The sequence below is a fragment of the Spea bombifrons genome, chromosome 2, assembly GCF_027358695.1.
Source record: "Spea bombifrons isolate aSpeBom1 chromosome 2, aSpeBom1.2.pri, whole genome shotgun sequence".
In the NCBI taxonomy this organism is placed as follows: domain Eukaryota; kingdom Metazoa; phylum Chordata; class Amphibia; order Anura; family Pelobatidae; genus Spea; species Spea bombifrons.
Genome location: NC_071088.1, coordinates 88,897,203 through 88,920,841, shown reverse-complemented (window position 1 = coordinate 88,920,841; position 23,639 = coordinate 88,897,203). Strand labels below are relative to the sequence as shown.

The following is a 23,639-nucleotide window of genomic DNA, read 5'->3' as shown; positions in this document are numbered from 1 at the left end:
TAGAATCTTAACATGATGTCTTGCCAAACCAATATTCCACTTGCTTTGTGAATAGACATTAAACATGTAAATTATCCCTTTGGGCATTTAAGGAATATTTGTAAAATTATATTCAGCCCTGATCCCTAATGCCTTATTTTGGAGTCCTCGGAAATCTTGTACAATATTATTGGGAGCCCTGGGGCCAGAATAAGAAACAAGGGCTGCATGACCATGTATGCGGTGCAGAATGTTTGCTTTGTTTCCCTTTGGTCTGGGTTCTGAGTGGGACATATGTTTTTAGACAATAGTTCTATTTGCTAGTGTAGGCTTTGCGGGCTTCATGGGTAACTTACACCGGTAAGCTTTGGGTGTAACGTTTAACATAAGGACCCTCATTTAGCTTTAAATATTTCCATGTTAACAAAATAGATAATTCCATGTATGAAATTGAAACAATATACAAATTATGCTGTTTTCATTTTTGCTTTGGTAAAACTTAATTACCATATAAGTGAAAAATTAAAGAATATTTGACAGAAGTCTGTCAAAGTAGTGTTGATACGAAATACCAAAATCCAAAATGCATTGCCACCTGTTTGTTTATTTTAGGCAAAATACAAGCGTGATCCTGTCAACAGTGAACGGTCATGCATTGATTTTTCAATGTATGAATAAGAAATGTCAGAGATATGTATTTATTACTGGGAGTCAGATAAAAAAAAAAACTTCTTTATGAACCGAGTGCCAAAATTAGAATTTTCAAACAAATGGATTAATTTCCTGGTTGTGGAATTATCTGCGGCTCTGCCATGGTTTAATAAATTATTATATTGTCTTATGTGCCATGAACTGTTTTTTTTTTCTGTCAGCGGTTGCAGCTGCAAAAGAAAATATGTTTTTTTGCTTTTATAACCCTGTTTTATAATTATATATACGGTGGATATAAAAAGCGGTCGCTCGTGAAGTTTTCAACAACCGCTCGGCGCCCCCTCGCTCACCGTGACTCTGTCACGGTGCCGGCGTTTCATGCTGAGCGCGGGAATTATTCTGGCGCTCAGCTGTGAAGCGCGCACCTCAGCAGAGCGGGAAGACGGACGCCTCCCGCTCCCACCGCAGGACTCCGGCAACAAGGTAAGTAAGGATAGGGAGAGGGGGTAGATAGTGAGAAAGGGCAGGGGGGTAGTGAGAAGGGGCAGGTGGGTAGATACTGAGAAAGGGCAGAGGGGGGAAGGCAGTCAGAAGGGGCAGAGGTGGTAGATAGTGAGACGGGGCAGAGGGGGGATATTTTTTTCCTTTCTTTTTTTTTGTGATGGGGGGTGCCGCCTAAGGCCGGCTCTGCTTCCTCGTTTATCCTGTTTGGAAGTGGCATATACTAGGAGCTGTAAATTCATACCTGAAGTACAATATGTGTGAAAAAATACTACCACAAACTTTGATAAAGGCTAGAATGAGTACTTGGAAAGTGTTAAAATACTAGCATTTCAAAAATATATGATGGGATGAATTCAATTGGCTAGCTTCAAAGATGTCCCAAATAGGACCAAGCCACATGATGACCAGATTGTTGAAATAACAATATGTGTCTAGTACTTATTGCCACATAACTTGCAAAAAAAAAAAGCAAAACACATAAAAACATTGGGTATTTCTAAACTCAGGATAAATATGAGAATCCATTTAGCAGGTCTTTTCATGAGCTTTTGGAATTGAGTAAAAGGTTATAATAAAGGTATCTAAAGAAAACCCTTCTTGTCCTGAAAGCAACAATATATAATTTGGGTGGATACAGCAAATTAGACAAAAGAAAATTACAGCTAAACACAAACATTGCAGAAATCTCAAAATAGCGTTTGTCACAAAAGGTAAGGGTCTTGTTACGAAGGGGTTAACTATAGCAAAACTATGAAATTCGCCCCAGTATAACCATTAAATAATAAATGTGCCTCGAACAATGGCACTCATAGAAGCATAGAATTTGACAGCAGACCACTCAAAGGATTAATAGGTGATTTTTAAAAATGTTATAGTTGTATGTCAACAGTTTTACTGATACATTTTATTCCTTGTCATCAATACAGAATCTGATTATTTATGTTATATATATAAAAAAATAATGTTGTCTTGGTTTTACTTGTGTGCACATTAAATATGTTATAAAATATAGTTCTCTAAAATAATTGTTATTCTGCTGGTAAAAGTTACACTGATTCATTTTTTTACTGAACAGATATTAGTGGATTAATATATTGCTAAGATGTTGTTTTTACATGCATATTATATATATATGAACGTTAATGTCTTTCTATTTTCTTTTTTTAGATCCTGACATAAAATGTTCCATGAGTATAAACACTTGAAACGCAAATAGAGAGAATTACACATGGATTACAGAAAGAATATCCTTTCTTAATACGTATAGCAGGTCACGAGTCTGGGTCAATGAGCCACATGCCATGATGTCTGACATAAGTAAAAACTGGACATCTAATGCCAGCTTTGAAACATCTTTATCCTACATAGACAATGAAGGTTCCTTATCCCACAAAGCCATAATGTCAAGAACTGGACACACAGTAGTGGCAGTGTTTCTTGGATTTATCCTTGTTTTTGGATTTTTAAATAACTTTGTAGTCTTAATTCTGTTCTGCAAGTTCAAAACCCTAAGAACTCCAGTCAACATGATGTTACTAAACATCAGTGTTAGTGACATGCTCGTGTGTGTTTCTGGCACAACACTAAGCTTCACCTCCAGCATACAGGGTGAATGGATCGGAGGAGAATATGGCTGTCAGTGGTATGGATTTGTCAATTCCTGCTTTGGTAAGAGTTTGGGTGTATAGATTTATTAAGGTTAATGTTGATTGCACTTGTTTGCATTTGTTACATGCCCCTAGCTTTGAGTCATGTGAAGGATAATGAAAGGCAATGCATTGTCACAGCACAACCAAGATTGGAAGGTTTTGAAGGGAGAACATAAAGTGAAGGTAAGTGAAGCCATGCAGTGAATCTGATACAAAAGGTATGGCATTGATGTACTGGTTGCTACATAATTTAGCCCCTGTAGTACTTAAACTGAACAAATATACGTTGAAACACATTCTTCTTACAGCTAACAATATAACACAGAAAAGACTATGTAATGAGTAATTCAACAATCACGCAGTGCATGAAATGTTCAAATATTTCTTCAGATTTACAGTGAATGCAAGTTGCGATAAGCAAGCAATTTGCAAATTCGTTAACCCATGAGTAACCCAGGAAATGCGAAGTGGCACGTGGGATACCAGTTGCTCTCAACACAGCAGATAGATAAAAGATACAATGTTAAAAATAAATGAATCCAAAACAGAGATCCCCCAGACCTCCCACTTTACCATTCAGGGAGGGGATAGATTTTTTAATGTTTGTGTCTGGCTTTTTAAAATGTCATTTTCATGAGTGGCTTTTTGCACAGAATGAGGGGCATGGAGAAATATAAATTCTATGTTTCCCCACATCCAGCTTGGCACAGGAAAAATGTGACAGGGTTATATAGTTGGGCTCTATAGACTCTAAAACCCCTACCCCACTGAAAACAGCTGTAGATTTTTACCCGGCACTCTGTAACATTGTGTCTTTTACTTCACCTCAAGTGGCAACGTTAGCGCTTACAAAGGGATCTCCATTAAGATCCCTTGTAGGATTGAAACATTGCATCTTGTGGTGAGATAAACAAAAATCTCACAGAACAATATAAAAATCTACAGACTGTGATTAGAGGGCCAGACAGTGATGTATAATAGCCCAAAATAGGGAAAAATAACTCAAGGAAGCATCCAGGGGGCTTGCAGTAGCCAAATGATATATTATCTTGAATTCAGTGGCTGTGTAATTGTAACATGATGCCCCTTTTCAAGCAAAATAAATCTTTTTTTATTTTAAAAGTATTCTGACATATGTTAAAGCTGCAAAGCCTTCCTTGCGCAGAATAACACATTTGTAATGTTTGTCCTGAAAGAACAGAATGGAAAGGTGAGTATAATACTCATGCATGATATGAGACTGTAACATAATTGATAATGTAATCAATATGATTTATCTTTGAGTAATAACTAAAGAAATGTGACACAAGAACTATCTTGATTGCATATTGGAAGTGTATTACCTGATTTGAATTATATGTCATTTTCTTGTTCAAAAACAAATTGTTGTAAAAAAAGCTGCACTATATGTGTTACCTTCTGTATGAATGGTCCACCACAACATGTGTTCTTCAATTTCTGATAATGCGTGCATGAGTTGAACGGCGTGCTGTGTTCGCTTTACTCAAGATGTAACGGGACCCATGTCTTAACAAAAAAATTCCACTTTTGACACATCAATCCACAGAAAAGTATCTCAAAAGTGACAGCAATTTTTAGTTGGGGGAATATTTAAAAAAATGACTCATCTGACACAGTTTGAAAAATGTTTATTCATTGTAGGTATGTATTTTTTTGACCTTTGCAAAATACCCTTAAGTACCCTTAAGAGGTGTGAGAAATGAACAACAGCATTTCCCTTCATTGTGTTAAACGGCCCTTAGTGCCCTCCCATAGGGTCGATGACACTGATGCTATTTAAAAGGCTCTGGCGTCATATGGTAATACTTTGTTGTTATGCTGTGTACTAAGGTATGTAGTCTACAGATGGATGGCACTACAGCACTGATGGTAGTAAATCAGTTATTTACTATACGTTGTATATTAATAACATAACATAATGAATTTTTTATTCATAAATTGTATTATTCTTGGAAATATAGGCAGTCAGTAGATTACAGATAAATCGTATTTTTTGTATCTGTTATTTGAAATTGATGCCCCTATGGGTTATTAAAGATTCATTTTAACTCCCAATTACTTAAGGAATGTGGTGGGGTGAGTAGGGGCATGAGATAGGATGTTATTAAAATATATATATATATATTGTGCGGGAGAAGGTTTATTTCCAACTAAATTTCCGGGCTGGACTGGGAAATAAATACCAGCCCTTTATTGCATGGAGCTATTTTCTGGCACAATGCATATGTTGGGTTCTTGCCCCAATATTTTTTGTTTAGAATAGAAAAAACAAAAAACTGTCTGCGCTTCTCACCCTAATAAAGTTGGCAACAAATATATAAACATAATATAAATGAGAGGTTTTGGTTATATGAATTGGCCAAAGCATAATTAAGCTCACCCGCCACGTCAAGGCACACTCTCAATAGGGTGAGAACCTACTCTCACCTCCTACGTAGTGGGCACACAAAGCAGTTTATACTGCTACCAAAACCTTATTAATGTGAAGAATAGGGACAAACCCTGCATTTTAAAGTATATTTGAATAAGTGCATTAGTCATAAATAAGATACCTATGACCAACTGAGAGATCACCGGTATAGTTTATAGAATGTGAAAAGAAATTAACCATGTTCCTATGTATTTATAAGTTTCTGAAAACAAGGTTATTTAAAACAGAGAAATTAATTTGATAGTGGATAATAACCATTGCAAATAAATGTGTAACGGTCCTAAAAAAAACAAAGCTAGAAATGTAAGAAGTAGGCAGATGGAAGGTGATATGTGTGAGCTGTATGGATTATCAGAGAGAGTGAATGTTTGTATGTACTGTATATAAGTGTACATTGTTAGAGTGCCTGTGTGTGTATGTAAGCGTATATGTTTTTTTAATTATGTGTACATGCACCTAGCTATGCAGTCTGCATTTACAAACATTTGTAAAAAGGGTCATTTTGAAGATCTCAGTGAATTCAAGCGTAGTACTGTGATAGGATGCCACCTTTGCATTAAGTCAGTTAGTGAAATGTCTTCCCTACGGTCAACTATGAGTGGTATTTTTTGAAAGTATAAGCGTTTAGGAAGAGCAGCAACTCAGCCATGAAGTGGAAGACCATGTAAAGTGACAGAGCAGGGTCACTAAGTGCTGAATTGCATGGTCCGTGAAAATCGCCAACTCTCTGCTGGTTCCATAGCTGAAGTGCTGGCATTAATAACAGCACAACTGAAACAGCTTGTCTGTGCCATCTTTGCCCCTAAACAGCTTGTCTGTGCCCCCAAACATCTTACCAGTGCCATCTTTGCAACCAAACAGCCTGCCTGTGCCATCTTTGTCCCCAAACACCATGTCAGTGCCCCCAGAATGTCTGTGCCATCTTTGCCCCCAAATAGCCTACCAATGCAATATTTGCCTTCCCATATTCTTACATATTCATGCTCACATACACTTAAACATTCATGTTAATACACATACATTCTTATTCTGACATACATGCTCCCTCTCTCCCCTTTAGCTCATCCACAGCTTTCTCACTATCCTCCCCTTTAAAGCTGATGTCCCTGCACGCCATGGACCTGCAGGTTACAGCTCTGGCTCACTTTTGCTGCGTTCCTGCCTCCCTGTGCTGGTCCAACATTATTCACAAAGGGTAAGAGTGTAAGAGAGTACGAGAGAGTGTGAGTAAGAGTGAGTGAGAGTTTGATCAGATAATTGAGATAAGAAGACCTGCAAAGCAAATACATGCAAAAACATTCAGAATTTGGTGCAGACATGGTTGGTGCCCTATGGCACCAGCACACCAGACCTTTTCCTAGATTTTTATATGGCCAGTCCAGGCCTGGTAAACACACATAAAACATTGTAAATGCCTTCCTAGTGTAACAACCAAATACACACTACACAACATATAAATTAGAGATTAGGACTATATTTAACAAAGCGAAAAACTGTGCTATTTAAATATATTTTTTAATGACTAACAAATCCATTTTATGCATTATGTCTTTTTGCAGCCCATAAATAAATATATCTTAATTTTGTTTAGTATTTATTTTTTAAAAAAATATTTATATTAACATCTCCTCCCATTGCTCGGAGCATATTGAGATTAAAGATGCTTTTCCAGTTAAACATGTATTGAATTTACTAGTTCAGATACTCAGATCTATAATTTTGCTCTTACTTGTTTTCTTTGAAGGTTTAATTACTTATTACAACAATACAGAACTTTTTAATATATGCATTTTTCAGTTTCTACGGCAACAATCTACTTTGCTGCCTTTGTGTCGCGCAACAACCATTCCTTTTAAATGTATCAATTTAATTGTTGCCTCATTCATAAATAATTATTGCAAGGAAGGGTTTGGGCATCCACCAGTACTAGGAATGATATTTATAATGCTGCACTGTAGTATTAAGGCTAAGTAAACAAAAAAAGAGACCTTTTAAAAATAGCAGTTTTTAAACTGTTTGCATTTTACTGGGTAAGAAATGCCCTAAGTCACATACCTGGCTATCAGGGTTTATGCCCCAATCTCAAAGGTCTCAAAGTAAAGAGGCAGTTTCTCAGGGTCAGACAGCCTGGAGCAGCATCCTTCCTATTCTAGACTGTTGTGATCATATATACAGTATAAGACAATCCCAATTATATGTACCTTTAAATAATAACAAGCCAATGCTTCCACGAGGAGCGGTATTAGAGCCATTTGGTAAACACATTTGACAAATAACTACATATAATCTTTACAATGGGTTTGTTAAGGGTTTATTATTCAGGGTCAACTCATTTAGAGAGTTCCCGGGTATGCTAATCAGGTTTAATGGTTCTGTGGAGTGACAAGGTATGGGGCTACACAAAATTCAATCAACAAGCCACCAAAGAAGAAGTGGAATCTGTTAATTTACAGTTAACTTTTAGATGTAATGGTATCATGCCATTACATGTACATCAATAGCATGTAAATATACATAGGACATTTGATACATAATATCAGCAACAAAATGTAACATTATATTATGCAGATTGTGGGTTACGATGAGGGTTAATTCCTAATAACAAAAATGCTTATCTGTCATTAATTAAGATCACATTGGCCCAGATTACTGTATGTCGTTTAAAGGATTAAGTCTGCATGAATAATGAAAGGTTGAAATATTTTCTGTACACCATCTGCCAAAGAGTAGTACACCACATCTGCCATAAATCTCCGGACACAAATAAAAACATGATTTCATTTTTAAGTGCCAGCAGCCTACCAAATCACATTGCAGAAAAGTTACATACGAACCTTCCATGATTAAAGATTAAATGTTTCTTAATTCCATTTAGTTTATCTTGGGTTTAACATTACATTCATTTGTTTAGATATGGAAGGAGGAAAAATAAATGAAGAAGATTTGTTTGATCTTAGTATTGCTGTTTCCTCCAACAGATTATATCACACAAATAAAATCAACATCATTATAACATTAACATTAAAACATCATTATAATTTGTATGCAATAATCTTCACTTTCTACTGATGACAGAGAAAAAAAATAGTAGACATATGTATAACTGATATCACTCCAAAATATGTTTATGTTATATTTTTACCTGGCTTGCGGAAAATCCTTCAATATCAGGGGATTTCCATGATATTAAGATACTTAGCCTTCTTGCAAACACAATATTATTTGTCATCAATAATCTCTTCAACAGGAAGGATTAAACATAATTGTTTGAGAAGATCAGAAAACCATGATAAATACTTGTTGTTTAATGCAGTGTAACAGGAAGATATGGATATATGTAGACTATAACAAACTCCATTATCTAACAGGAAAAATATGTACAAATACTAGATTATTTTTTATATGAAAGAAAATATATTTGGGAACATCGGTAATGTTCCTGGAATTGTATTGCACTTAAAAACTCACAAAAATACATAATACAACATATACTAAGATCTGTATTCCAGTAGTTTTATATTTTTTATGTATCTGGAAAGTACAGTAGAGAATATTATTATTATTATTATGAATATTGTATGAATATTGTTGAATATGATTTTATTGATTTGTATTGACAACTCCATAGCACCCTCTTAAATCAGCTTTCTGTGCAAAGTGTTAGTTTGAATTAAACATACTTTGGTATTCAGACTAAGAACAGTTCTCTAAGGGCTTTTCTATTCTATTGCTTGTCATGCACCAATTAGTATTGCAAAACTCAAACTGGTATGATACTTAATTTACTTGCATGTGAATCAAGGTCTCAGGTGTGTTATTTTTGAGAACAGAATCGTTTCCCTGTGGTGGTGGTGGTTAAGACAAAATTCTTCAAAGGTTGAGCATCATTATTTTTTATTTCACATTGATTGAATAAAAAAATCTTTCCTTTGCAAAAGAGAATGAGGTTGGAAAGTAAAATGACTGGATTGGTTTTATAAGGTTTATTCTTCCAGTAATCTGAATAATTTTACAATTTACTTATATATAACTACAGACTTTTTATGTTACTTAAAACCGATGTAATCTAACAGTTACTTTATTTCTATGTGAGCCAAGATTGTACAGCTTATTGCTTTCTATACAGCAAAAAATTTCCTGTAATGAAGAATAAAAAAACAGATTTAAGCGTTCAGCAAATCTGGTTTATGTTCTAATTAAACTTCTTAGAATGCCAATTATAGTTTCGTTACCATCTACAGTATGTATATATAGTATGTACCAAAAACTATATATATATATATATATATATATATATATATATATATATATATACATACGAATAAAACAATTCATAGATTAGAAAGAATGATACATAGTATATATATATATATATATATATACTATGTGTGTGTATATATATATATATATATATATATATATATATATATATATATATATATACTATTCACTATTCATACTATTCATTGTTTATTTATATCCTTTCTCATTTTCTAAAACCAAAAACTTTTTCATATATACATAACCAATCACAATACTGTTGAACTCTATGGAGAGGGTGATACAAATCAGGATTTTTGGCGATATAAACTTTTACATTATTTGACCTACATCCATATAGATTTCTATATTGACACCTGAGAACATTGTACAGTGTAGTTGGTATGCTCTGCATTTAAGACAATCATTTTAAAGACTAAGCTGGGCTGCACTTCCTTTGTTCATTTGAATTCCAATTAAAAATTTTGTTAATCCATCATAATAGTTGAAAGGGAGATTGTTAAAGCACATCCAGCTGACGTGCTGGCAGCGGAGGTTGTTTGCGCTTAGACAATCTCCCGTGCCGGCACTCCCCCCGGGGAAAGTGCTGTCAGGGGAGGCTGTCTGAGCGTATCGGAGAGTAGGATGCAGGCCCCCTGCAGCGCTGCAGGGGATCTGTATCCTAACCCTTCTGCCTGCCCAGCGCCCAGAACTGGGCGTCGGGCGATACGAATTGCGCATTCCTGCGCTAAACCCCGATTATAGTCCGCACCCCCACTTTAAAGACTTAAAGTGGAGGGAAAAATGCAGCCTATATTCGGGCAAATACGGTATATAGTTTTAGCAAGTCCTAAAATTGGTGCTGTATCTTACCAAAAATTCTGGAATGGAAAGAGTTAAAATAACAGCATTTGAAATACCCTGGCTTGTATACTTTTAAAAAATATATGGATTGATGAGCTAAATTGATTTGGCTGGTTTCAAAGATGTCATAGGTCATAGACGCAAACTTACCAGATGTCAAATTAAAAACCAGTTGTGCAACCAAATAAAGCTATGCAAGTGTGGTATCACTGTACTCAGGAGATGTTACTGGTCGTATTGGTGTGTTGTTTGGCAGTGACATATACCAAGAACTATAAATCCATACCTGAAGTGTTAAAAATTAAACACAAACTTTGACCAAGGCTAGTGGTAAAATAAGTGCATGAAAATGGTTAAAATACCAGCATATGAAATACTCTAGTTTAAAAAAGTATGGTTTGATGGGGTAAATTGAACTGACTGGGTTCAAAGATGTCCCAAATAACACTTGGAGCAAGATGGCCAGATGTCAAAATTTCAAATTGAAAAATGTCCAAATGTGGCCTTTTACCCCAAAACTACCCAAGAAACCCATGTATTGGTGGTATTTCTGTACTCAGGAAATGAACACATATTGGGGTGTTACAAAAAAATTACTACCACAAACTTTGACATAGGCTGCTAGTAGAATTAGTGCATGGAAAATGTTAAATGCTAGCATTTGAAATACCTTGGGGCGTCCAGTTTTCACAAATATGTGGTTTGATGGGTAAATTTAACTTACCGGCATCAAAGATGTCCTAAATAGGACATGGTGCAGAATGACCAGTTTTTAATGGTTTTGAAATAGCAATATGCTACTTGTACTTATAAAATGCTAAAAAAAGTAAAAAAAAACATAAAAACATTGGGTATTTTTAAACTCGGGACTTAGAGACATGATCAAGATAATGGTAACTAAAGAAAGCCTTTCTTGTTCTAAAAAAAAAACTAACCATTGACACAAAGGGTACAGCTCTGTTCTTGGGGGGTTAATAAATGATCAAATATGTTAGAATACCAAAATTGCCTCTTGTATAATCTGTGCTCTTCGGAACAAATAAACAATAGAAATTGCACAATGTAGGGAATCAAATTAAGGAAAGCTTTCTAATTATGAAGAGAGACATCTGTGATGTCAACATAAAACACAGCAATGGAGAAGATACTACTCAAGGCCAAAAAGAGAGAAAATTGATTGGAGCTTGTCTAATCTTCTTGTATGTGATTCCTAGGGAGCCGGCCGGCCGAAGACTTAACGCCGCCTGGGGCGAAGTTTAAAATGACGCCCCCCCCGACGCCAGGGGGGGGCGGCAGCGGCATTTTAAACTTCGCCGACACCATTATCTACCCCCCCCCGGTACTTACCTTTAAACAGTCCTGCGGCGAGTCTCCCTGCTCTGCCACGGTGCCGGCTTGTAATGCTGAGCGCCGGAAATTCACGTCACTTCCGGCGCTCTGCATTACAAGCCGGCACCGAGACCGAACAGGGAGACTCGCTGCAGAGGAGAGAGAGAGGGGCGCCGAGCGGGTAAGCGAAAACCACTCGGCGCCCCTCTCTCTCTCTCCTCCGCTTCAAAAAAACGCTTGGGGCGGCAAAGTGCTCCTGGGCAGACAGCAGCAGCAGCGCCCCCGCGATCACAGGCTGACAAACACCTAGGCAACCTGACCCCTGGGATTTGTCAAGTCCTGCCATACTGCACAACCATATCTCTGCTTCTATCGCCAAAAAACTCTCCCTTTTTGTTTGCCAGCAACTTTTGTCTTTCCTTCACCATTTTCGCTTCTTTCTGCTTAAGTTTCCAGGATTTTAACCTAAGGTGTTACTTTTCCCCCTTTGTTTTCTGTCAGATTTTTCCAGATTCTAATTTTACACACTCACTAAAACCCACCTATCTTCTTAATACCCAACAACCTGCTAAGAAGCTAATTGTTTCTCTCACATGTAAGATGTTCAGGCCACTAGCTTCTGCACATGAACTGCGCTACAATCAAATCATCAGGTTAAATATAACGTTATTCTCTGTTGTAGTCTGATAAATTGGAACCAGTATCTGACCTGCTGTGTTGTCTTCAAGAATTCATAACTGATAAACAAGCAATTACTAGCACCATGCTGAGTTATGGACAGTGTATTGTTTCCTGCTTTGTCTTTTTCCTGTGTGTAGATGCAACAAGTAATGTTTTCAACGTGTTCCCCACAGGCTTTGTTTATTGGAGTTCAATAATACACCTCAATCACTATAATAACTTATGCAATTTAAATAGCACATTCTGCAAACCTTGTTATAGAAACATTGATGAATTACATTCTATAAAAAATGCATAATTCCATAATTATTAACAGCAAGGTGAACAATATTCATCAATTCAATTTATGCACTTGATTTAAAGGAACATCTCAGATTTCTCCCAGTTTCCATGCAAGAGCCATGGTGATCTGAATTAGACGAGACAACTATGTAATATTCCTTCAAACATGGTTTGCTTACAAGTCCAATTGTTAAAAACCTCAGAGAGGGACTTTATTTGCTGCATGGTTTCTGATACAGGTGTACATTCTTCTGAATTTTGGTTGGAAGTCAGTGGATAATGAGTTTCAAACAAATGCACACACTAGGGGTCAAAATATAAGCAGCTGAGATAGGAATGATGAGGCTCATATAAAGGAAACGTAACTCTTACGAGGGAATGAAAGGTATAATTTGGCTGGTCTTTCATTTGTATACCTAGGGGCAGGTAGAATGTTTGCATTGCTCCTAGGGCCTTTTTCTTCACACAGTAATAACTTGTCCTCAGGGTGAAACTATTCTTCTGCCTCTGTTTATGACATCCAGGTTACTTTAGATTGTTTACTTATTTGACAAAAAAAATGAAATAAACATACTTGTTATTATACAAATGATCATTAATCTGCTATTATTTATTGTTTTATAGAGCGCTGTACAATGGGTTTAAGAAATACATCTATACATGTATACTGGACATCCATGTTGATCAATAATACTGTTATGGTATTCTTTCTAGCCATCTTAGGTTATGGTATAATTTTGTAAGGGAAGAAATCCAGTTAAAACCATATTTGATTGTTTGGCTTTTGACACTAGGAACTTCTACAGAGCACTTTCATAAATTATTGCTGATTTTTTGTTTTATTTATATATTTATTTAGCAACATGGTTCCAACCATGTTACATGTTAATGTGACTCCTGAGTAATATGAACACAGGCAATCAATAGTATGTTTTAAACGGAGAAGCTCGGTTTCCAGATGTACCAAGTTTTTAAAACAGATTCTTTTCTAAAAGAAAGAATACAATGGAGGTCGGTGGTATATGGTTCACTTGAAAAATCAAGAGTGATTCAATTAACATATTTTAAATGAGTCATTTTAATCAGAAACTTCATTTAGTAACAAATGCAAGTTTGGACTCCAAACACCAATATCACAAATAGGTCATATATGGTACCAAAACTGGATAGAAATTAAACATATTAATTCAGTTGGATGTAGTAAAATGGGTCTGCAGACCATTTCAGTTTTACCTGGGTTGATTAAAGTGAACACTGTACTGTGTGATTTACAAATATCCCCTCTACATTAATTATCATTAGTAAATTGACCAAAAAAGGATCAAGTGTCTCAATTAATATATCATTAATAGGAAAAACTATTGTTTTGAATACATAAAAAGGAAATTTGGAGTCAAGGGTGTCTAACCAATTGCGACCTGTTTTCTTTTTCATTGTCAAATTCTATAATATGAGTTTATCTCTAGAGCCATTATTGTGTACTTAATGCGAGTGTTCGAAGCATGGGATTTTATTTTTTCGAGTACCATTTTTGTTGTACATTGTATATTTTAGTTATTGGAGGAGAGGTTTTAGACTTGAGAAAGGGAGAAGAGCTCCCGAAAGCTTGTCAATCCAAAATTCTGTCAGTCCAATAAAAAAGGTATTATCACAAGAAACCTATTCCATCTGTTATTAGTTATTGGATGTATTTTTCCTGTATTTTTTATGTTTTGATGTTCTCTTTATATTTATATAGTCATTTCAGGACACTTTTGTAGGGGGCATAGTTAAGGGGTCGCTAGGCGCATGGCCAGACAAAAAACCTTAATTATGTCAAGTCTATTGAAGAAAAAAAAAGCTGGCATATGGTGTTATATCCCAGGATTCCAGTTCAATAGGTTGGTAAGTTATTAAGATCCAAACATCAAAGGCACAGAACAGTCTGGTTAGATTCTCTGATCTCCTCAATAGCCAATTATCATTACTGACTGGAAAAGCAGGACAATGAGGCAGCCCTGTTGGACAGTTGGATAGTGCCTAGAAATCGGTACTGTACATTAGAAAACAAGACACTTTGGGTGGTATGCATTTGCTATCTAGCTTTTGGCTTTAACTATATATATTTACTTTTGTATGGGGATTTACTTTTGTATTCTAAACATTTAGCTGTTGTGTAAATGTCAGATTCAGATTGGGAATATACTGTATGAGCCTACATTAGGCACTCTTTAATGTGTTTTACATGTACTATAATAATACTGTAGCACATTTTATATTATTAATACCAGTTATCAAAACATTTAAGTAATAAAAATGGTAATTGTTATAATTACAGAGATAACCAAAATATTCTGCGTAAATGTAAAAAAAAGGAAAATTAATAAGAATTACATACAGCCTTTCTCAGTACGCTCAGTATGATGGAACCCCATCCTAACACTGGCTCTACATCACTGCAGCCAAGCTATTGTGCCCGGCACAATGTATAGAAACTCTCTATAATAAGATATATATACTGCTATACATGGAACATATATTACACTATTTACATATCAATTGTATTTTTTCTACATAACCATTTTTTTTAAATGATCATAATATGGTTGAATGGTACTAACATTTGCATATATATTAAATTGAGCTTTTAAATGAAGTTTAGTTCAATAAATTGCAGACTGTATAAAAATGAAAAGTTATTGCTAAATATTATATGTTAATTATAGAAAATGAACAAACAGGGGTAAAATAATAATGTTAAAAGCATAAACAAATAATTATAACCTTTGCTTTTGAATTGTATATATCATATTTCCACATACCATAGATAACCGTACCATGTAGTAATGTGTTTTTTGGGGTTTTTTTTTAACATGCAGCATCATACAGATTATTTGGATGGATTAGGATGGATTAATGAAATGAAGTTAGGGTTACATGTGAAAATGAACAGGGTTTAAGCAGAAAACACACAGAAATTAGGTGGGAAGTTCAGAACAGAGGGGTCAGCCCCGAACAACCACTAATGGGTGGTTGTATATCATCTATCTAGTAAAACATTTGCCTTTTATAGTAGCATGTACAATCTATATATGTCTAGGAAATAAAAACATTTACTTTGGTAACAATTGAGTGAAATTATTTTTGAAACAGTATAGGGTAAGTCTACCCAGGCAAATGTCCTGACTGTTTGAACATCAGGTAGCTTAGCATGCAGAGTGACCAAATTGGGCAGCGTGCATTCTATAGAAGGGCTGTACATGGGGTGTTTAGTGAATAGAACAACTCTGTTAGTAATCACACTTTTGATAGAGCCTGCAGACCACAACAGTTATTATGCCCAATCTATTCAGTGCCAAATATCCCTCACTCAAGGCCTATTTAATGAAACATGCCTGATTCAACTGGGCTCTTGTATGTTATTAAATTGCTCTGATGTTTGTCTTATAAGTTATCTTACTGTTCTTGGTTCCCTGTGTGTCGTTCCTTGGCTACCTGTTTTCTACCTAGAGACTTCATTCTCGGATCATATCCTCACAAAACTGTTATTTTGCTGCAGGTCTATTTGGTGCTGTGTGCTTCATTTCTCATTAAAGCAATACTTCCTGCTTATCCACACTGATTCTTTTTGTATCGCCTTTATATGTTTTGTTTGCTTTTTATCAGCCTTCTACTTAGTGTGTCAATCAACATCACATCTCTAACAAACGCCTCTTAGGGAGCCGAACACATATAGTGGTACAGCATGACTCTTATCATTATATAGTGAACCAGACACAGGCAGTGGTACAGCAGGTCTCCTATTGTTATACAGCAAGCCAGACACAGATGGTGGTACAGCATAACTACTATTTCTATATACTGAGCCATATATTAAAGATGGTACAGAAGACAGGCTCCACTCTTTTGCAGAAGAGGCCAGAATAATGCTGACAGATTCAAATGCCTCTCTTTTTCCGTGAATCTGTCTTCATTATTTTGCCCCTCGGAGGACTTCAACAAAAAGGGGGGGGGACAACAAGGACAGCCTCTCTCTCTTTTATGAAGTGGCCTTGTCATGTTGTAATTTTTTGCTGCACATCAACCTGTAAAAACAGCAAGGAAAAGTAGAGTGCATGATGTCAGAAAACTTACCTCCTAAATCAATAAGTCAAATAAGACCACATCTTTTATTTCTCTCTTTTGAAGCTTGCCGCAGATCTTTCATAAAGAAGACCTAATGCATTCCGTTAGTTAACAAAGACAAAGGTGCATTTTCATGACTCTGGTTAAAATAACCACAAATAGTTACAATGGCTTTGTTAAGTAATAGATTGTGAATAAACAGGCTTTTCAAGATGAAGAAATGTAAACGATTGGAAGAAATAGGAGCAATAGATACTCTAGAAAGGGGAGAGATAGGTAGTGACAAAGGAAAAGATAAAGATATAGGTGAGAGAAACATGTTAGGTTAGTTTAGCAAAAAGAAAGGCTTTTGCATTTTGACTACTAAATACACCAATATAAAGTATGAAGTTGTAATTGTCCTTTATGTTCTTATTTGGCAGAAGTTTTTACACTTGGGAAAGCCATAGCCACAGGCAAAACGCATCGAGTGGTATAATATACTATAAGGTGGTTTTAACAAGTATGCTCAGCAAGACAAACCATAACCCAAATGGTGATTGTCACCTGCCAGTTGGTTCACCACTAGGGTGCACCTCCCACTGGTGTCATGGTGTTTCATCCTTCTCTCTGTCGGGGGGTTATACCGCAGTCATAAACTATGACGGTTCCAGCCTCTGATATTGCCACCTTTTCTCTCCTCTAGACCTATATAAAGCCCTGTCTGTAACCCCTTGCCCTTTGGTGGTCGTACCTATACTATCTAAGTTCCACAGCCGCTCAAACCCAAAAGGATCAACCCAAGGGGATGGTTAAGAACTCTTCTGAGATTGATGGTCTCTCTCTTTTGGGGACAAGGTGTCCTACTGAGCACCAGCATTTCTCCTGGTACCCTGAGCATGACAGTGATATACATTTTTAAGGTGTGCTTTTTACACTTGTCTAATAAGTTTTTTATAGAAATTTAGATTATAGAAGTTTGAATTTTAAATATGTGTTATTAAATTAAACTGTATTGAATTGAAATTGTATGCATCTCCTTCTGTCAATATTTAAAACCTATTAAGGACTGGCCTGGGTAAAACTTCTTTAATAGACGATAACTGTGAGTTCAAAAGGGGTTAGAACATTGATAATATATTTTTGGTATAGCATGAGATTGATGAATTGTTTTCTCAATGTGTTGCAACATTAAATGATAATGATATTGGCTTAAAATTAACATCCGTCCTCTTGGAAGATTCTTTAACCTTTTTAGTCTTAATGATGTAGTGGTACACTACATACAAATCTGTGTTAAATATCAACGGCTACAAATCATAGGGAGAAAAGTTTACAGCAATTTCTCGTTCATAGTTATCACAGTTAGCAAATAGAATGTACGGCACTTTCCCATGTGGAAAATGCAAATCTAGTAAATACATCAAACCCACCAAGATTTTCTAGAATTCAGATTTGAATGAAACTTTTAATACACAGCAATTTATCAATTGTTCTTCCACATGCATTATTTATTTGTGTAAATGCAGCATTAAACACGTGGGGAAACCATTCTGCAGTTTTGGGGAGGAATACTTAAGCATGGGAATTACATCCATGCAAACAATTGACACATCTGTCTCCAGACATGCTAAGGCACATCAGGATGCCGGGGCAGACTGTTTGAGCTTTTGTGGGATTGAGAAATTGGTTTTGGGTCCAAGAAAGAGTGATATTAATAAAAAAAAAATTACTAAAACGTGACTTACAATCTTTCTACCTTGGCACCTAAAGGAATAAAATAGGGTTCTGATTATACCTTCTTTCTAAGAACCTTAATCATTTTTTACAGAATTACCAACCATTTCAAATGTTTTATATATAAAATATAATATATGTTTTGATTATGCCATATACTGGTTTATACATATTAATCCTGAATATGTGGATTTGTTAATATATACTTTATGGGTGGAATATTGGGGAATTGTGGCTACATTTGAATCTAGTGTTTGCCGATTTTAGGGAACCACAGTAGTGACCATCTCTCAATGCAAGGAAAGGCATACGGGTTTTTGTTAGGTCACGGGGAGATTTGTATAACGGGTTACCACCACATGTCATCCATTAGATAGTGTAGCAATCCCAGCTTTCTATTTTCTATTGTACATCACTAGATTGTGGAGGTAATCACTTTCATTTTCAGTTAGTATATTATTACAATCACCAGGGATACTTCTGTTTTCTGTACAGCATCCAATTTTTGTTATATGATTAAATAGATTTTGTATGAGAAGGAATTTATTTGAATTGACCAATTATGGGTGAACTTCTGTAGGCAGATTTACTAGATTATAAGATTCTCTAGGTTCACTAGGGTATGAGCTACTATATAATTTTCATTCCAAATGAAGATTTATCATTGAATGAGGCCATGTCCTCTACACATTCACACTGTATGAATACATTATTGCCAAAAGGTAGCTTCCATGGCCATCTCATCTTGTAACCTAGCTTTCAGATAAAAAAATTACAGGCATTTACAGTGTTGTTCAATTGTTCTTCATCGTGATCAAACAGGAGGCGGGGAGGGCATTTTCTGTACTCCGCTGTACTTTTCCACTCTGATCCTGATATAGCTGCCCAGGACTGAAATAAGTTACAAATAATTTTCTAGAATGTACAGGTAGCCAAAATGCTACTTAATTAATAAAAACATTACATTCTAACTACTACTTTTAATAGAGGGGTGATTCATTTTGAGGCTTTCTTATGCCTTTATAACGGAAAATGGAATGTGTTTAATGGATTACTGGACTAGATTAAAGTGGGAGCTTTCAGTCCTCCTTCAGTTCCCTTCCTTGGGTATGTAATAATAGACGCAATACAATGTAAGAGGATTTCTGGCCTGCGGTCATTGGGAAGAAACTTTAATTATTTTGGATTGAAGGTTAGAAAACCTTTGATTTGAACAGTCTTTTGAAGTGTTAATTATCCCAAGATTTGGTAGTTGTTCAAGGAAGTGCTGCAACAAATTACACAGAAAATTAAAATATTTATATATATACATATATTCATACCATTATATATAAGTGGCCTAAGTCCTTTATAACTGTGATTAAATATCACATGCACTCTAAGGAAAAACTTTGGGTCATGCTTTTGGTGTACTACTTTATACTAAACTTGTATGTACCGTATTTGCTCGATTATAAGACGAGGTTTTTTCCAGAGCAAATGCTCTGAAAAATACCCCTCGTCTTATAATCAGGGTCGTCTTATAATCAGACCTCAAATAGGTTTGATTATGAGACTAATATCCAGATCCCCTGCAGCGATGCAGGGGACCTGGATCCTCCTGTGTTATGCCCCCCAACTTAATGGTGCTTCTGAGTCCCCTGTGCTTAGTCCGGGCTGCGTGTAGAGCTCTACACGATACAATTGCGTAGAGCTCTACACGCTTCCCGGACTAAGCACTGGGGACTCAGATGCAGGGGACCTGGATCCTCCTGTGTTATGCCCCCCCTCCAAGGTACCAGTGCTTCTGAGTCCCCGGTGCTTAGTCCGGGCAGCGTGTAGAGCTCTACACGCTTCCCGGACTAAGCACCGGGGACTCAGATGCGCACCCCCCCCAACTCAGAAGCACCGGTAAGTTTGGAGGAGGGAGGGGGAGGGAGTGTTAAATGGGGGGTGTAAGGCATTTCTGGAGGCAGAGTGCTCCGTGAAATGCCTTTTAACCCCTTTAATGCCACTCTGCCTCCTGAAATGCCTTTTACCTCCCTACATGCCACTCTGCCCCATAATATGCCTTTTAACCCCCTAAATGCCAGAGTGGCATATAGGGGTATAAGGCATTTCTGGAGGCAGAATGGCACATTGGGGGTCAAAAGGCATATCATGGGGCACAGTGGCATATAGAGGGTTAAAAGGCGTATCATGGGGCACAGTGGCATTTAGAGGGTTAAAAGGCATATCATGGGGCACAGTGGCATATATGGGGTATAAGGCATTTCTTGGGCAGAGTGGCAAGCCTGGGGGCAGATGTACATAACTGGGGGGGCAGGTAAAAAAAAAAAGGAAATAAAAACAAAATATTTTTCTCAATCATAGCTTTTATTAACAAACAATTGTTCACATAGTTTACATGAACTAACATTTACTGGTAAAACTTTTTTCCTATAGGGTCGTCTTATATTCAGGCTTTTTCTTTTTTTCATAAGTTAATATTCAGATTTTGGGGGGTCGTCTTATAATCAGGGTCGTCTTATAATCGAGCAAATACGGTATTTATCATTCTGTACGGAGAGCGTTTTATATTGTCCACCCATTATCTGTATATCCATCCGTGTTATAAGCGGACCATTTTGTTCTTTCTTTTTTAGATGGGAGCAATAGCCTTTTCAATTACATAACATTGGCTAATACTATTGTAGAGTGCTATTTTATTTATTTGTTCCAAAAATGTTGCTAACAATGTTTGTTCCAGATGTCCAGTAGATGCTATTAGGTTAGAAGGAAATATGATTCCTTTTCCCTAGCTATTTCCGCAAAAAAGTAATTTAGAATTGGCAGTGGCTAACCTGAAATGACCACTTGAGGATTGGCAACAGTAGCTAACAGACCAGCATGCACCTGTGCAACCTGAGAACTTAAGCTGGGGTGGTAAAGAAGGCTACTGTTCTATGCACTCATGCCTCAGACGTTCCAGAGTTTTTTAATCCCTCACCCGCTGATTTTGTGTCCAATCCCGCCCGCTCCCGCAACATGTGTGTCCAGTCCCGCCCGCTCCCGCCACATATGTGGTCAATCACGCCCACCCCCTTATGTGAACTGCATCTCTTTTCTTGTTCCGCCCAGGAACACAGCGGAGTCACGGGAAGTGATGTCACATCACGTGACTCTGCTGTGTTCCTGGGCGGAGCAAGAGAAGAGACGCTGTAAGTGAGCAGCGCGAAGGCAGCCTTGCGGTATTACGCGGCAGTACCGGGACTAGCAGGTCCTCTATTCCATGGTACAGGGCCAGTACTTAAGAAGCACTCCTGTCATCCACCCAAACATATCATATATTTTTTTAATTTAGAATGCCAATGTTGACATAGTTCTCTTTTGCACATTGCCCACATTTTATTTAGGATTCCGACTAGCTTATACACATGGAGAGCATTTTAGGACATGTTACTTATTATTACTCTTTATTGCGCATGACCCAGCTTACTTGTATTACAAGTACAAAATTATATTAAAATACAAATATACAAATGTAAAATAAAACTCAAACAGGTAAGAAAACAAGATTCTAACTGAACAATAACCCAAGGAACAATGTTATCTCGTGCAGTCTGCATGCGACTATGAACAATAGCCCAATGTTAGCATGTGTGTGTGACTATTGTATAGTACGAGGCCAAAAAGCAAGGAGTAAGAGAAAGAACAACAAAAAAAGATAAGAAAGAACAGAATAGAGAAAGAATAGCTGCATGAGCACCATGGAGTCAAAGAACAACAACCCCCATCACAACATATTACAGTTTTCACTGATTAACAAATAAAATGCATAAATTATAGCTATTTTTTATAAATTAATTCAGTTATGCTAAATTGTGTCAGATTAAAAAAAAATAGAATAAGAGATATATTTTCTACAAAAACATTAAATATGTATGGTTGACTAATATAGGTTTGTCTATAGAAAAAAGATAGGTATTCTGCAAGGGCAACCATATATAGCAGTCTTTGGTCTTCTTTCACCACAAAAAATCAGCAAAAAGCTCTCATTAATTATACTGGCAGCAGCAAGGAAGTCAGTTCTAATGAACCCTAATCCACCCTCTGCGGCCCTGCTTAAACCTAAATTATTCCACACCTGCATGAATTGTGTGGAATGTACCAAAGCCACAGAAATTAAAACCAAAAGTTTTTTCAGCTTTGGCAACCCTATCTGAAAACCCCAGATAAAAGTACTCATCTACAAATTCATAGCTCATTAGAAATACACATCATGGTATACAGTTCAGGTTCTGTCAAGGGAAGATCCACTGGGAAGGGACGTCGCTTCAGGGTCCTCATTATGAGTGAAGACAGGGAAGTTACTAACCTGAGGACAGAGTGAGGAAGAAAGTAAAGTATGGCAAATAAGTGGCATTGTCTATCTTGGTTTGTCCAGTTGTTCGACTTACTGTATTTGTTTTATTTGTTGTTTTTTTTTTAGTTTTTTCTTTTCTTTCTTATTATAATTAACCAGGTCTGACCATACTATTGGCAAGCATCCAAAATACTACTGGGCCAGTGTCATACATATAATTTACCTAAATGTAGTGATCTCATGGAACTTACAAACAGATTTTTAAGTCAACCGCTATTATATGTACATATATATTGGTGGATAACCTATTGATTTTGTTTGATGCCACTTATGATGGCTTATATACCTTAAATATTGCTGTAATAATGATCTAGGTTTCTGTGTGGAGGATACTTATGTATGGACATTTATCATCTTTTAAACATATGTATCATCAAACTCAAAAATAAAAATATTGGTATAAAAATATATATTGTTGATTAATGTTATGTTTTTTTGTAGGTATTGTGTCACTTATCTCACTGGCTATCCTTTCATATGAACGATATACTACTCTGACTTTGTACAACAAATGTGGACCTACATTTAAGAAAGCTTTGCTTGCTGTGGCCAGTTCCTGGATATATTCATTGATATGGACTATTCCACCTCTTCTTGGTTGGAGCAGTTATGGAAAGGAAGGGGCAGGAACAAGCTGTTCAGTACGTTGGACCTCAGAATCTGCTGAATCTGTTTCCTATATCATTTGCCTTTTTATCTTCTGCTTGGTCATCCCTGTACTGGTTATGGTATATTGCTATGGAAGACTGCTTTATGCCGTGAAGCAGGTAAAGTAATGCATCAC

General features: G+C 36.4%; 1 protein-coding gene across 1 annotated transcript in view; it reads left to right on the top strand.

Moving 5' to 3' along the window:
• Positions 1-2,332: 2,332 nt before the first annotated feature.
• Positions 2,333-23,639, top strand: part of LOC128473056 (pinopsin-like) — a 30,710-nt gene continuing 9,403 nt past the window's right edge. Inside the window, exons 1-2 of the mRNA XM_053455098.1 lie at positions 2,333-2,802; positions 23,297-23,622. Coding sequence (XP_053311073.1) covers positions 2,436-2,802; positions 23,297-23,622 — 693 coding nt within the window. The 5' untranslated portion in view covers positions 2,333-2,435. The remainder of the gene's footprint in view (positions 2,803-23,296; positions 23,623-23,639) is intronic.